The sequence below is a fragment of the Callionymus lyra genome, chromosome 5 (genome assembly GCF_982586985.1).
Source record: "Callionymus lyra chromosome 5, fCalLyr1.hap1.1, whole genome shotgun sequence".
In the NCBI taxonomy this organism is placed as follows: Eukaryota; Metazoa; Chordata; class Actinopteri; order Syngnathiformes; family Callionymidae; genus Callionymus; species Callionymus lyra.
The window spans coordinates 28,974,286-28,990,668 of record NC_141822.1 but is presented as its reverse complement, the minus strand read 5'-3'; the positions used below and the strand labels follow the sequence as shown (position 1 = coordinate 28,990,668).

At 39.2% G+C, this 16,383-nt stretch overlaps 3 protein-coding genes across 4 annotated transcripts; 1 reads left to right on the top strand and 2 right to left on the bottom strand.

Annotated features, from left to right (window-relative positions):
• Window positions 1-22: 22 nt before the first annotated feature.
• LOC148080148 (uncharacterized) lies at window positions 23-2,198 on the bottom strand. 2 transcript variants are annotated; one of them, XM_087792595.1, is made up of 3 exons: window positions 1,315-2,198; window positions 1,075-1,246; window positions 23-1,003 (listed from the first exon to the last, which is right to left on the bottom strand). In XM_087792595.1, the coding sequence occupies exons 1-3, from the start codon at window positions 2,041-2,043 to the stop codon at window positions 597-599; spliced, it is 1,308 nt and encodes a 435-aa protein (XP_087648721.1). In that variant the 5' UTR covers window positions 2,044-2,198; the 3' UTR covers window positions 23-596. The 2 variants fall into 2 exon arrangements, with proteins under 2 accessions (XP_087648721.1, XP_087648722.1); XM_087792596.1 differs by having other exon boundaries at window positions 23-987.
• Window positions 2,199-2,845: 647 nt separating this feature from the next.
• On the top strand, window positions 2,846-6,830 carry mdh1b (malate dehydrogenase 1B, NAD (soluble)). The gene is made up of 11 exons (XM_087791733.1): window positions 2,846-2,903; window positions 2,987-3,109; window positions 3,185-3,297; window positions 3,905-4,039; window positions 4,100-4,242; window positions 4,326-4,494; window positions 4,641-4,977; window positions 5,047-5,188; window positions 5,441-5,616; window positions 5,687-5,826; window positions 6,743-6,830. Exons 2-11 carry the CDS (start codon window positions 3,088-3,090, stop codon window positions 6,773-6,775), a joined length of 1,410 nt encoding a protein of 469 aa, XP_087647859.1. The 5' UTR covers window positions 2,846-2,903; window positions 2,987-3,087; the 3' UTR covers window positions 6,776-6,830.
• Window positions 6,820-14,823, bottom strand: retreg2 (reticulophagy regulator family member 2). Its single transcript, XM_087791732.1, has 9 exons — window positions 14,498-14,823; window positions 13,302-13,405; window positions 12,443-12,473; window positions 12,191-12,320; window positions 11,965-12,049; window positions 11,442-11,579; window positions 10,747-10,835; window positions 10,061-10,196; window positions 6,820-9,245 (listed from the first exon to the last, which is right to left on the bottom strand). The coding sequence occupies exons 1-9, from the start codon at window positions 14,749-14,751 to the stop codon at window positions 8,491-8,493; spliced, it is 1,722 nt and encodes a 573-aa protein (XP_087647858.1). The 5' UTR covers window positions 14,752-14,823; the 3' UTR covers window positions 6,820-8,490.
• Window positions 14,824-16,383: the final 1,560 nt, after the last annotated feature.

Here is a 16,383-nt window from a genome sequence, read left to right as displayed (position 1 = left end):
GTACAATTCTGAGTTCAGGGGAGTAAAAGTATCATGATGTTCTGTTCTATGTTGGTCTTCGTATCCTTTGTCTTTGTTATTTTTCTTTGATCTATGTTCTTTATCTTTAGACTTAGATTGTATCATCTTTTTCTTTCTCTTTATTTTTCTTTGTTCTTCTTATTTATTTTTTTTTATTTTTTTAATGAAAAATTGCTGTATTTGCCGTGGCTAATTGGAAAAAAACTATTTCCCGAAGGAGACCTCCTGAGGAATCAATAAAGTTCCACCTAACCTAACCTAATGATGTGAACTCGCTTAAATAATAAAGTGTAGCAGACAAACATTGTTTATTGTATTGCAAACCATTTATTCCCTATATCAAAATATATGAATAAAGTCAATTAAACGTTTTGCTAAGGACATGCAGTAAGCAACTGACCGAATGTGCTGGCACAACGTCCATGTCAACTTGAATTACATACAACCATCTTGTGGTTCCACAATATCATCTCGGCATGAAGAGGAACAATGTGTCCTTATATCTTTAATGACAGTAAATTCAGTTTTCAAGTAGAGGATGTGACCATTATGGTGGCCCTGATGTCATGAATGCTCTATTTGGAATGGCGGCGCTCAACGTGTTTCTTCAAGTTTTTTACATATATGAGGATGCCGCAAACTTTGCATCTTTGTTTGACTACAGGCTGCACACGAAGCCGGTTCCTCCCAAATTGTTTTTTCCCTATGCCAGCGGCTGCAAGAGAAGATTCTAAAGTATCCGTTAAGGGTTCATTGGCTAAAAGTGATATATCTTTAGTTGGCTCATTCCGCCCGGTCATTGTTACAGAGTCCCTTTCTTCCATCGGAGTGCCTTCTGTTTTTGAAGTGGTTCTTGTTGATCGATTGTGTGTCTTCAAATGTCTGTTCAAATAATCTTTTCTAACAAATATATCGCCACAACATGGACAATGGTAGTGAGGAGTTGGTCTGCAGCCCAGCGCACATCTGTGTATGGTAAAGTCTGTCACAAACATAAAAGTAAACAGACTGTTATCATGCAACATATGAGGAAATAACTCAAGATATACACACCTCCATAATTCACTGCCTTTCTGAGATGGCTTTGTATATGCTGTTTAAGCTTTTCTGACCTCGTTGGTCGGAACTTGGTCACAGCGCAAAAAGGGCAGTGGTAATACGAGCAACACGTGTTGCATTTTTCAATGTTGAGATGGCTGTTCTTTGTCTGTATTGAACTGTGTAACTAAAATTCAAAAGACAAGTTATATATTGATAGTCAACACTCACATATTATGTTGCAATGGTACTCACATTTTTCGTCCAACTTTGTTCTGGTGTTTCTTTTTCTGCAAAGTGGTTCTCACTGCCAAATTTCGCAGACACCTTCACGTAAGCGGGACAATTCTGTTTATTTGTTTGATGCTTTTCCCCACACAATTTAGACTCCACTGTGTAGTTTGCTTTCCTCTTATACTGCACAAGCACTTCTTCTACCATCCTTCCGGTGATGGTTTTATCGTTCTTGTTGGAGAGCTCCGCCGTTCTGCACAGTTGCAAACATGCTTCAAGTGTCAGGTTTTTCTCATGCAAAAGTCTTTCTCTTAGAGTCGTGTTGCTGCAGCCACCAACCATCCTATCACGAATAAGCGAGTCTCTCAGAGTCCCGAAGTTGCATGTTTCAGCCAGCAGTTTAAGTTCCGTGACATAACTGTCTATATTTTCACGGGCACCCTGGTTCCTGGTAAAGAAACGATAGCGTTCCAGAACTTCATTCACTCTGGGGAGGAAGTGATCGTCAAACTTGGTTATGATGTCCTCCATTTTCCACGCATCTTTAGCTGTGTCGCCCATCAGGGTGTACAAAAGTTCTCTGCCGCTCTCGCCGACCAGATAGCTGAACAGTTTCGCCTTCTGTTTGTCATCGGCCTCGGCCATTGTCAGATCCACATACAGAACAAACTCTTCCCTCCAATTCTTCCACGTCTTCGGAAGGTTGCTGGAGTCCAAACAGAGAGTCTGTGGTGGTTTCAGTCCCTCCATGGCGCCACACGGCAGTCAGTTAAACCTCTTCCACTTTTACACTATTTTAAAGTGTGTTACTTAATCGCAATAAACGTTCACGATGTTTAATGTTAAACCCACCTGGGTTATAAACTTTATTGCACCTTTAGCGCGAAAGCTACCTTCAGCTCGGTCCAGCGGTGTCACACCAAAACATGTCCGTGTGTAATTTTGATCTCAACGATTGTTCCTAACAACATGCAATGGCAATATATTTTTAAAGCGTATTTCAACCTAATAAGGTCTCCATCATGTGTATATACAGCTGGATATACTTCACTCGCTTGTGTTTTTAATATCTTTACGTAAAAATAACTGAAATCAAATAAGCCAGTATATGAAGATTAACATGAAAAAAAAATCTTGCGAATTATTTTTGACATGATTAAAAAGAAACATGGTAATAATTTTAGTTTTTATTGAATTCTAATAGCTTTATTCGGGTTTCATGATATATCGAAAGGTCAGTTTGCGGTGACAACGATGCAGGTTTAATAACCGCTCTCTCTGACCATCACTGCCACCTACTGATGTGAGGTAGAAACTACATGCACGTTTACCACTTTTACCGCCTTATATTTACAAATGTGTTCGATCTTCACGTGTATCAGTTGCTTTTATGAAACCATGGTGTAACATTACACTCTATATACCACTTTTATATAATCTTACTGTTAATAGAACGTTCAATTTTCTACTATGAGGTAGCGTCACGTCTGTTGCCATGGTGACCGACAGCCAAACTGAGCGCACACGTGTATCAGTTAGTTTTTATTTTAGTCAGCAGATCGGAGCAATTTAACGGACATAAAACCCTTCCTGAAGCCACCTTCCATTATGTAAGTGAAACTGCCTTTAATACGTTGTTAGCATTTGTCTTTAATTCAGTTCTTTATTGTCTGTGATAACATTTCCACAACAGGGATTTCCAAGTTCACCAACAGCGAGTCCTGTCATACTGCACCAGACAGCGATGGTGTTGAACCACAGATCTGGTACATCCTTCCATCTTGATTGGAGAAAATGGCCAAGTTTGTGCTCGCAGGTGCGTTGGTTTAAACATTTACCGAGTCATCTTAGATTTAAACAATATTTTAATTTATCAGATCTACTTTTTCAGGGAAAGCAAATTGTCCCTTGTATGCCAAAGCGGAGCTGTTGTCAGATAGTCTGGTAAGGTCTTTGCCCAGCTTCAGAATCCACAAGATCTCTATTCTACCAGACGCATGGGAGGTAAATCTGTTTAAATTGATTCTGTCTTTTGATTTTGTTGCTGTTTGTTTCACCACCGAATCCATTACTTATATTCTCCATTTCTTGAACACTCTCTTCTGTCTACATTTACCTCAGATCCTTCCTAGCACCAACCTTTGTATGTTCCTTCCTCCATTCTTTCTGCAGTGGTTCACTCAGGGATGACATTTTGATTTTGTTAAAGTATTGTTCTAGCAACTGTTGTATTACATTGAAGAACTTTAAGTATGGTTGAGTTATTTAGTTAATTATATGAGTTAATTTTAAATCCCTTTCATAATTAAAATAGACATTGTTGTTCATTAAAAAAAAAAGTAATAATTTCACAGAACATGTCTGACCATAACCCATCTTTCTTTGCTCATATTTATAAACTAGAATTACTGGCTTTTCAATTTCATTTTAAGTCTGGTAGATTTCACATAGAAGTGAAAATTATGTTGGACAGCAGCATTTAAATGAGCTATAATGCTTATTTGATACAAACATGAACTTGTAAATTATCATTAAACAAGCAGAATGCACATTTCTTTCTCTTTAATAAAGGTTCGTTTTTTTCTTCTTCTCATATTCCTGTCCATCACAGAAATGGCTGGAAGACACATGCTCTAAAAACAAATGGACACACAACGAGTCGCCCATAATTTGGCGGGAACTGGTCAACCAAGGTGGGAAAGGAATGCTACTCGGTGGCTTGGATGAGTTCCTGTCACACTGTCAGGCAAGTATTTCTATTCATACTTTGCCTCCATCTTTGTCTTAACCATCAATTGTCCTTCAGATATACTATAACGTTAAATCGGACATGTCGCCAGAGTTGATGACGAACATTGCAGAAGAGAATCTGGAGACAAAAATAAATGTACTTGCTGAGGAGGCACAGCTTCTCAGCCTTATTAAACCCCTTCATATCTGGATAAGCAGGTTTGTTCAGCCATTATGGTCAAACTATGTCCTCTTTTCAAAATGTGCCAGTCGCTTTAATAGACATTTTTGCCACATTCCAGCGCTCTCAATCGGACGTCTGACATCCTGATCCCTCGTTTGCTCTCACCTGAGGTCTTCCCGCAGGCTTCTGTGATAGACATCCATCTGCTGGATATAAATGGAACGGTGGAAGAATTGAACTCACTAAAGATGGAAACAGAAGACCTGGCACTGCCTTTGCTCTATCAGGTATCTAAGATTTGAATCATTTCCATCTCTTAAATATACCCTCAACTGGTCTTTCAAAAAAATCTTAAATTCAGGTTCAAGATTCCTTCAAGTATGACTCAAAGTTTAGGTCAAAAAGTGTTAAATAACTGAAAATCTGCACACAGACAACCATTCACACGGATCTGAAAGAGGCCTTCCATGAGGCAGATGTTATTTTGCTGCTGGATGAGTGGTGGTCTGAAGACATCAGTGGAAAGAAAGAGATGGAGAGGAGGAAGGAAATCTCCGACCAATACACCATCTATGGACAGCTGATTAACACCAGAGCCAACAGGAATGTTAAGGTGATCGTGTCAGGTGGTGATTTCGTCCACCTTAGGTGCTGTGTAGTCATGACCAACGCCAGCTCTATCGACAGCAAACAGTTTGTCGTCATGGCAACCCAGCTGCAGAATGAAGCCAGAACCATCATAGCCCAAAAGCTAAAAGTGACTGATTCAGGTGAGTTCCATGAATGATGGAATTGAACCTTTGTTGAAACACCATCAAGACCTTGTCGTTCCGCACTAGATGTTCAAGACATAATCGTGTGGGGGAACGTCAGTGGGGAGTTCTACATCGATCTCCAAATGGCCAGAGTCTATAATTACGATGGTGCTATCAGAGGACCTCATTTCTACTGTCAACAGGTGGACCCAGTTCTTCACGACAGGTAGAGAAATACAGGTCAAGCTTTTCTTGATAGCAGTCGTATTAAAGTAAAACTCTGGTTGGTGTGTTGAAAATACAAACCAGGCGACCTCAACCAAGTCTAGCGTGAGAACTATTTGCCACTCCTTTAGTAGTTCAGTCTGTCAACAGCATGGCTGGACATCTGGATTTGGAGCAATATCATCTTGGCAACAGATGAACGGTTGCAAAAGAGGGAAATAAGATGAGACAATAATCTTATGCTGGCTTTCAGGAAATGGCTGGAGGCTGCTCTTCATGAAATTGTACGTACTCGTCGTGCGGATGCAGCTTCAAGGAGCGGTCAAAGTGCCTCCATGTCAACAGCAAATGGGATTTTGACACTTTTAGCAGCATGGAACAGTCTCTCCCCTTCTGAGGGGCTCCTGTCTGTGGGCGTTATATGTTCAGGTATTTTTACACTCCAACTCCAGATCATTCTTAACACTAACAACTAATGCTGACACACGTGTCGATACAGGCCAATACAACCTACCAGAGGGAACTGTTTTGTCAGTGCCAGTAACCTTCGCTGATGGCATGTGGTCCATTTTCACATCTCCAACTATTGGAGAGGAACTACAGGGGAAACTGGAGTTGTCGGCAATGCAAGTCGAACAGGTGAGTTAAGACAGAATCAATGATAACAAAATTGAAACAAAGTGAACGTGTTGTAATTAAATCCAAAGGTCTTTGAGAAAATAAATACAAAGCGTATTTCTATTGAAATACACTTGGAATCATATTTTCATAGAACACATCAAAGAAATGTACTTATCAAAGTATGCAGAAAACTACAGGAGACCATCCTGCAAAAAAACCCTCAATTCACCTGTCAATCTTCCTACAATCTTTCCTAATAAAATATGTAAGTTTCTTCCTCCAAATTTATGTTTAAAGTATGTGGCGGAACATGAATCTCTCATGTGAGGCAACAGCTAACGTACAGCAATGGTGTCATCAGGTAAATTATTGGGGAAAACCACTCAATGACTATTGTCTGGTGGGGCATTTGATCCCTTTCCAAACAGAATTTATATGTACATTAATTATTCATCATAACGACAGGACCAAGGTACGAGCATTTGAATTAAATATATGGGCAGGTCGATTAAAAAAACATTGATTTCAAACATGACTAAATGTGTAATTATATTACATATCAACAATGTATAAACTTATAGTTTAGATGTTCCTTTTCTTTTAAACCCCAGTTTAAACCTGAGGAATATTTGATTATTATACGCCTGTAAGAACCAGTTTAAATGTTGCTTTGCAACACGTTTGTTCTTCGTCACTTAAGTCACGAGAGGAGCAGCTGAGCAAACTTGTGATGAAGCGATTTAAAGGAATGATCCACGTAAATAGATGAATCACCTCTCCTTGTCTCTCTAACAGCTGAACTAAAGCAAGACTACAGGATGTGCTTCAGTTCTACAAGGATGACGAACAACTTGCTGATTTTTACACAACAAAGCTACAAATGAATAACATGTGTCATGATTTACTAACTCTTCCTCAAACTCCTTTTTTCCAGGAGAGAGATATTGGCAACCCAGTAATGGTCTGAAACATCTAGAGGTTTTCTCTTGGAAAATGAAGAAAAACAAGCCCTTGAATGTTTCAGTTTGTCCTTTTATTCTTTCACATGTTCCGTTTATTTGACGTTTGACCAGTTAAATGACAATAAACCTCTTTTTTTTTTTTCCTGCAAAACTCTCCCAATTCTTCTTTTGAAAGAACAAACCTTTAGTGCTTTATGGAAAAAAAAAAGAAAAAATAGAAAATATACTTTTCTTCTCCTTTTTTTGTATTTTTTAATCCAACAGTTCAAGTGCCTTTTCAGTATTTTAAGGAGCCATATTTCTGAGCATGTGAGTATCATAAAATACTTTCTGAAGCTGTTGTAACCGACTCTGCTTCCGTTCAAATTCTTTGCCAGGCAACTTGAGCTGAGAGCTTTTATACATGCAGAATATACACAATCTTTTTTATACACTATACACACACATGGGTTGAGAATAGAAGAGTGAGTACAAACACAGTGCATTACTACGTTGGGAAATAAACACATCCTGTGATGTTCAGTTTGTACATCCCAACCCTGAGACTTGGATGCCAAAGTGGATGATAGAAGCCAATCACTACTTTTTTAGATAGTCGAGCGGAGCCCGGGACATTTGGGAGATGTTCTGCCAACTGAAGCTCTCAGATGATAATCGAAATGGCTTCTAGTGAAGAATTCAAACTCGTCTGCAGGTACATTCACAATGTACAGCATGCATGTCGTGGCCACGATGTGATGCACTGGATGATGATGATGATGGAAAAACAGTAAAATGAAGATCAAATAAACGTATAGGATGAAATATGACGCAAAAATAATGTCACACTTCAAAGTCACTTGTCAATATGGGTGGAGATGTTTCAACATCCAACTATGTCAAGGATTTTCAGGCAACAAGTGACAAAGAAGGAAACAATCAAGGAACATACAATCATTGTGAGAAGAAAAAAAGTTTAAATATAATATCAATATATTAGTGGTAATATGTATCCAACACTAGAGTCTGAAAACTATTTAAAAAAAATGTATCATATGGGTTTGTTCACTCAGTACTTTAGGTTGTTGGTAATATCTCATATAAATGAAAAAATAACCATTATGTAAATTACTCAAGAAGAGAGATGTCTTAACATAACTTTATCTTGTTAGTAAATATAATTCCAGAGCTGAATGTGTCCCTATTTAGTTCCGTAACAGTCCAAACTTTAGACTTCAACTAGTATATTTTACCCAGGATTTCTGCAGCGCCATGAAGTTATTTCCAATTCTAGTCTATGTAACATGTAGAATGACACATTGTATTAGTTTAACTCTGTATGAATGTTTCTATCAAAATAAGCATGTGTGTACGAACACATAAGCCTGATGGTGAAATGTCCCTCTATAGCATGTTCCAGACTTCCTCGGTGTCGCCCTCTTTTCTAACCGTTTTAAGAAACTGTATAGAGAATTGTAATGTACAGGAAGCACCCCGGGGGAGACTTATACGAGTCGGACAACTAGCTTAGCTACGGGAGGCTAATTCACTTCACAGGATTCTTCACAACTATCAACAGACGCGTTTGTCAGATGGAAAAAATGGGAGAATTGTTGTTCTAATGTCAACATACAAAGTCAACTTACTTTCTGAGGAAAGAAAAAGTTCTAACCAGTTTGATGCGACACCTAAACTGTTAATGAAAGCGTGGAACAGTCAACAAGGGGTCGACACTAGGGAGCTACGACTGCGATTGGTGCAGAGGACTGTCCAGAGCTTCTGAGGCTCCTCCCACCGGTTGTCTGTCAGAGTCCAGCTCGTCCATCTGCTCCAGTTCACTTTGGTCCAGAAGCTCAAAATCCTCTTCCTCAGTTGGGACGAGAGTGTCGTCGGGCATCTCCTCATTGAACTCAGTAGTGGTCGTCTCAGTGTCCTCGGATCCTGATGCGATGTCGACGGTGGTGAGGTTTGGTGGAGTGAGGCTATCTAGAACGCTCGGAGGGGTTTCGGTGGGAAGGAACTCGGCCAGGGCGGGCTCCTCACTGGCCTCGCTAGAGTACAGCAGGGCTGAGAGAGTGTTCTGCACCACAGTGGAGATGGCCGTGCTCACTATCTCCTCGCTCAAAGCCTCCAGTGACCGCTGGGCTCCCTGGGACACCCCGGCTACCTTCTCCTCTGCCTCTTGCCTCCCAGCTTCCTTGCCAGCGGAAGGTCCGGGCAACAAGCCCTCCTCGCCCCCTGCTGGCCTTCCGTGTCCGTTGAAGTGTGTATTAACAAAGTGAAGGGGTGAAGCCAGGTGCTGCAGGAGGAGACTGGCGGGGCTCAGCGGCTCCTCCTCCACTGAAGCGCCGGCTCCTTCTCTCTGGGCGGAGATTCGCAGAGGAAAGTGGAGCAGGTTATGTTCCAAGGACGGGAATTCCTCGACTGAAGGAAACTCTGGTAGATCCCGTAGGTACGCCTCCTCTGGGTCACTGTGGAGACTCTGCTGGTCCAAGTCTGCAGTCAAAACCAAGAGCATGAACACCTAAACCTCACAGACCAGAAGACGGCAAAGTTTAATATACGAAATATCTTAAGTGTATCAGAGGCATCCGGATATTGAGAGTTTGAATTTAACAGTTGAAATGTTCCTTTTTTTTTTCTAAATTCTGTATTTCTGAATTTGCCACAATTAAAATGATAATTAAAAAATGTAGATAGAACCATCATTTTATTTTTCACATAAAATATGATATTCTAATTTCAATAATTCCTAAAAATGTTTTCTTAATTTAGGATTGTGGCCTTTTAAATTTAATATATAAATGTTGGTATAAAAGTCAACACGTCTAGATAATATTAATAATTATATTAATAATAATTTAATTTAATTTAGAATATTTTTATTTAATTATAGGAATAAGAATATCAGGTGAAATTTTTTTTTGTTTGTTTTTTATATTCATTTATGAAAAAGACATTTAAAATTTGAATTTAAAAACTAATAAAATAATTAAAAACTACAACATTTCAACTTTAAAAAGTTTGAAATGTTAAATAAACAATATTTTGCACTGATAAACTTCCATATTATCATATTATTATTAAAGAGCTTCAACTTAGTTTGCTGGATCAGCAAATTCACACCTGGACCCCCTTTATACAATAAAATGCTAATTGACCTCAAATGAAGGTGTAATTGTAGACACAGTCCCTATAACAACGAGGGATGTTAAATAAGATAAAATGACCTTTGGCCTTTCGTCTGACCTGCGGAATTATTTCTGTACGAGCTGAAATGCGAGTGGCGCGCTGACACTGATGGAATTTACCTTCAGAGACGTCGGTGAGCTGCGGCGTCGTGGCCCGCGACACGGAGAACCCGCCGCTCTCCAGGATAGACGCCTCCTCGTCCGACAGCTCCGAGTCCGTGATGGCCATGGCCAGAGCCGTGGTCTTCACATCCACCTGAGGGTTCACAAGAACAAGTGTTACTTAGATAAAATGGATGTATATACTGTATATATTGAGGCGTCTTGAGAGTAGTGACAAACACATGTGCCTTCTGTATTCTTGACTGATCTTTCCTAGAGGAGATCTCTGTGGTGGGACACAACTCCACATGTCTACTGATTAACTTGATACAGCATTAGCTGCTTGAAAATTATGCAGGTTTCATTGAGATTGTAGATCAGAGCCAAACATTATTGTACCATACTGCCTGACCATCAACCCATCACTACGTTAAACATGACAAATAAACGTCTTGCTCGACTCACTTGGCACCTTTTCTTGTCAACAAGCCACGCACAAGTTTCCATAGACAAACAAATGTAATTCTAGGTCTGCACATTTTCAAGAATGTCACAGACCCCACTGAAGGTATGCAACAGGAATGTTGCTTTACTCAAAACATACCCTGCCTTTGACGCTCCAGCCTACACGCCGAGGCCAAGCTCAAAACCCACAATTGACTTTCTGTTCGACTTGTTGTGTTCATTGGTTTGTGTTTTCATACCGTTGGTGCAAAACACGAAAGTTCCTCCTCACTCTCGCTCTCCGTCTCTGCTCTTGGTTCATCCCCCTCCTCTCCTTCCTTCTTCACCTCTGAGAAAACACATTTGTTTAGAGGGGAGAATAAAACACGTTTCTACATCTTGGGGGCGAAGTCTGACCCGTCAAGTGATGCTATTTGTAAAAGTGTTGCATGATGGAGTACAAACACAGATAGAATTAAGATAAAAACCTCCATGAATTAAAAGACAATATTACAATCAAACTCATACTACCTGTAACAGATAGTTTGTAAATAAACATTTTGTTTCGTTCACCACCTTTAATGCTAAATGTTTTGATCCCCTTATGTGGTTGAAACTGCTAGTCTACACCAAACCTGTATTGTATTTATACTAGGAGTGTGATAAAAACATCATTAAACCGATATATTGCAATGTTTTGTTCACCATACTTTATCGATATTCAACAGCACTGTATTTTTTAAAAAACAGTTTCTTAGCCTTTAAATTATTTTTTCTAAACATACTTATTTTAACATAAAATAGTTCAATTTTTAGTTACAATTTACATGCAAATAAACTTCCGGCTTCTAGATGATAGCAGTAATAACTTCCTCCACAGCTAAAGGAACAATAAAATCCTGCGAGATTACTGAGGACGAGAGGATACAGTTGACTCTTTTATTTTTGGACTCACTTCTCTTATCGTGCTTGCGGTGCTCCGTGTCCCCCTTCATGCTGTAGTCCAGTTTCATAAAGATGGGCTCGAGGCCAGTGTACATCCTCTGGATGAGTTCGTGGTACACCACAAGAGGCCACAGGAGCACACTCAGAACTAACAAAGAAGACATGTATACTATATTATTCATATATTCATCTTGTTTAGTTTTCATAATATTATGTCATTTGGATATAAAACATTCATGATATGCCTTTTGTCAATCTACTTGAGTGTCAGTTATTAAGCAGCAGTTCCCAAAGGCCAATCATACATTTACAATCACAGTAGAGCTGCTCAGTGCGATTATTTCAAGTATGATCTGCAAATACAGCAATAGCAGTTTAATATGGACGTAAAAACACTCTCACTCTGTGAGTATGCGTGACATGAGAGTCGTAGAGTCCAGAGGTCACAGCTGCATATTTACGGCTATCCTGGCACCACTAACACACTTGAGTCGTGTCATAAACGTGTCAGTAGAAGTGCACTTCAAACTTACCTATGATGTATGAGATCATAATTCCAGGAACATAATGTCCGAGGAGCGCCAGAACCACACACCCGCTGCACATCATCGCACAAAACTAAAAAACAAATATGTCTAAATGTCACTTTTTAATGCTCCTGAAACTGATCTAGGATCAGTTCACATCCTGAGTTGGACAGATTTATTTAAAAATCCTCTTGTGTGAGAGATTATTTCAAGGACATTATTTGGTATTTACCTTTCCATGATTCTGCCTCTTATACTGCAACATCTCCTGGAGGTAAAGTCGGCAGGTCAGGAAGCTCTCGGCGAGGTGGTGACTGAGCTCCGGAACGCTGAGCAGACGCTGCTCTCTGCTCATCGACTCACTGACAGCGTAAAATAAAACAAACGCCGTTATTCACATGTATTCAAAATATATTCAATGATTTAAATCTCAATAAGGAATAAACAATGACGCTGTAACCTTACAAGTATAATGACTGCATACCTTTGAATGAGAGGAGCATCAACGTGTTGAACTGCGGGATGGGAAGAGTTTTTAATTAGTGACAGAAAGCATTTAACATATTTAACACTTGAGGGAGGCATGAGGCAGAAGTGACGATGAAAAATGTCAATCAAACAATCTCCTTAAGTGGTTGTTTAATATGATTAAGTTACGGTAGAGTTCGACAATTACCAAACGAAAGGTTATGTTGATTTATTTGCAGCTTTTTCCTGGGAAAATAAAATATGCATACTAGTGGGATGCTCATGACTATTTGGTCGTTTGCTATTTATCCAGGGCATTGTACAATTTAAAAGAGAATGCCATGTATTATATAGTAAACAGTTGCATTAAAGAATAAAATGGACATCATTTTGTCATAAGAATCAGCAGACTGACCTCATAATAAACCAATAAACATTTTAGCTCAAAAATCAATATATTTAAAACATGACATTTGGATATTGACAATACATAAGAACAGCACTCAGTTTTAAAAATGCATTTTTCTTTTTTTAAATAATCAACTTGAATGATGTGAATTACTAAACATGTATTGTATTTTTAAAACAAAATATTGAACTCTTGAGAATATGTGAAGTATGTAGTTTAAAAATGTTGTCTACAGATGTTGAATAGTTAAGCATTTACAACTTGTAAACACCATTATTTGACAACGTTAAAGTCACTGCCTCCTGACGACAAATGTGCTGCATTTAAATGATACTTTTAAAGTTACGAAACAAGAAAATGAGTATGTCAAGAAATGATGCCATTTCAATGAGCCACATCTGAATCCCACGTCGATGAACGAGAGATCTTGTTGTAACCAGCGACACATGGGAGTGGGTGGTATTACCATTAATGACTGGCAGCTGAGGCTTCCATCTCTCCAGCAACATCAGGCCCATCAGGGAGACGCTCAGCAGGAACAGAGGACGCAAAGATGTAGACGACAGCAGCCTGATCAACAGGAAACCACGTTAATGTGACCCTCATGTCCTGAGGTCGGGGCCAAGACGGCTTGTGACTGCAATTGGTATCGTTGATCAAGTTTACATTTGGAGAAAAGCATTAGTTGAAAGTAGGTTGTTTTTTTGCCAAAAACTAAAAAATGTTAACCTATGATTACAAGAGATTAACAGTGAACTTGTGATGACTTAAATTTGTGATAAGATTATAATAACATAAACAATCTATGATGAGTTTCAAGCAGGTTCAAGTAACAAAAGTGTACTTTTGTTGCTCTGTTTTTTTTTAATTGTTATTATTTCAAATGTATATATAGTTATTTATATATGTATGTATATATATATAGATATATATATGTTTATTTTTTACTGTGCACTTTTGTTGGGTGTACAAAGTAAGAATTTCATGGTACGTAGTACCTATGACAATAAATGCTTTGAATCTTGAATCTTGAAGTAAGTTTTTTAAAAATAACTAGTTAGTTTAAATAAAACACCAACAAATAATACTCTTGATTTCTTTCTCTGACTCTTAACTTAGTGGACAACAAGACTCAAAGTGACAGATAATTGACAGAAATATGAGGTACTCAAACAGAATTACCAACCAAATATTGACCCTACTGTAACGATAGTTTTGAACAAAGATAATTATGTTTGATTATCAATGTGCCACACTTTATTCTGTCCTCATCCTTAAGTTGTCCTGGTGATCATTTTCAAATCCATAAAAGCCAGATGTTAGACTGATCGAAGAGAGTAAAACATTATTTTTTTTTGCATTTTGGAACTAGACCATACTGTGGTGCAGCTTGTTTGACTTCCAAATTCCCATCGAAGTTCTACATAAAAAGTGTCAATTAATCTACTGACATGATTTAAACCGTTAAGTTGCTGTAAAACCCTCCAGGTAGCAGTGAACTAAAGGTGTGTGTCAGTGTCAGTGACAGCTGGACCAGCAGGCCTGCAGCCTCTGAGCTGCTAACCGCTCCACGACAACACAGCGAGCGACACCTTCGTACATTTACACCTTCACACGATCGAACCCCAGCGTGTCGCGGTCAGAACCGACTGACCATCGTACCAGAAGAGCGTGTTGAGCGTCAGCGCCACGGAGACGCTCCACAGCGGCCTCTCCCACACCAGCAGCCGCTGCAGCCACAGCAGCAGCGGCTCGTACTGCGACAGCAGAGCCTGCAGCCGCTCCCGCAGCAGGACCAGCTCCGGGTCTCCGTCTTCGCAGGACGGTTCCGAGGTCCCGGCCGGGAACAGAGACTCCAGGCCCACCGAGGAGGAGCCGAGCGAGGGGCGTCTTCTAGCCTCCTCTCCGCTCGCCATGTTTTCCGTCACTTTGTTGTGTTGTTTCTGAGCTCACGGATACTGGAGTCACCTGTCAATCCATGGTGCCTGACCACATATTGCTTCCGGTTTAGCGTTTCAAAACAAGAACCGAACGAGAAAATGATCAGATTTAGTTTATGAATTATCTTAAAATCCTCCATGTTAACATTTCACAGGCAACCTCCTGGAGGGATTATATTCAAAGACATTAATTGTATTTCATAATAAAATGTATTTTTGTTTAATTTATTTCACTATTATTGCGTCACTTCAAGATACTTACTAGAAAACACGACCTGCTCATGCGCATTATTTAGTGACTTTCAAAAACTCGATTCACGAGTCTTTATCCACTTTTTTTGCACAGCTTCAAACCCAGTGATTGATTTCTGGAACTATTTTACTCTGAAACAAAAAGGAAAGGATCACGTGTTGTGACGCAAATGGGCGGGGCACCGACGGGCCTCTCGCGGATGCGAGCGGAGTCACGTGTTTTCTTGTTTACCATCTAGGAGGTCCTCTCAGCTGCGCCCTCGCGTGGTCAAAGAATATAGTGCACAGCCACAAGAGATCCCATTTGACGTTACACATGAGGGTGTGGGCCAGAGAAACATATTTTTTTTAGAATTCTCACTTTAAAGTCAGAACCCCCTCCCACACCTACTTCTAATCCTTACCATTTCCAGCGTGGACTGCAATGTATCCTTGGTGCTCCTGTTTTCTATCTTATTTTATGTGTTATCTTATTTCATTACTTTATTCAACACAAAAAATCTCATGTTGTGTTAACAACACAGGTACTAAACGTTTCTGATTCTGATTGAATGATATTCTAATTTGTTGTTTGGAGTCTTGCTTTAAAATAGCAAACTTTATAGTAAATATCCAATTGCCTTAAATTACATTTATTAGACTTAGACTTCCTTTTATTATCATTGCACAGAAAAACACCGCAGTGAAACTGGCAACTGCGGTTCTTAATAAAACACAGCATAGAATGAATGTATATAAAAAAGTATAAATATAAATATGAATAAGTTAAAAATAGTGCAAGATAGTATGAATAAGATAAATAAATTATGTTTTAAATTGCATTGCATAGCTCGTGTTATATTGCATTCAGCAGTCTGATGGCCAGGAGAGAGAACAGTCCATAGTGGGGGTGGGTGTGGTCGGACAGACTTCTGTGAGCTCTGTTCAGGCAGCGTGATTTTGCAACGTCCTGGATGGGGGGGAGTGGTGTCCTGATTATATTCTCCACAGTCCTCACCACTCTCTGCAGAGTTACCATAATTAGACGATGAACAAAACAAAATTTAAAGATAAAAAAAATGCCAACAGGTAAGGAATGTTAATAAGGGAAAACAAAAAAGGAACAAATCAGCAATATTAATTAAAACTAAATTCCTGTTCAGTCACTAACACATGCACAATATGAATTATAGATTATATTGTATTTGTGAGTATTTGTTTAAGCTCCTGAATTGGCGTTTTTTTATACAGGATGAACTCTGGCCCTATGTAGTATTCTGCATCTGAATGCATCTGAACTCAAAAGTAAAACAAGGGTGAGAAAATGAATATATGCAGCAAAATATAAAATGTTTGTTATATCAACGTTATACAACT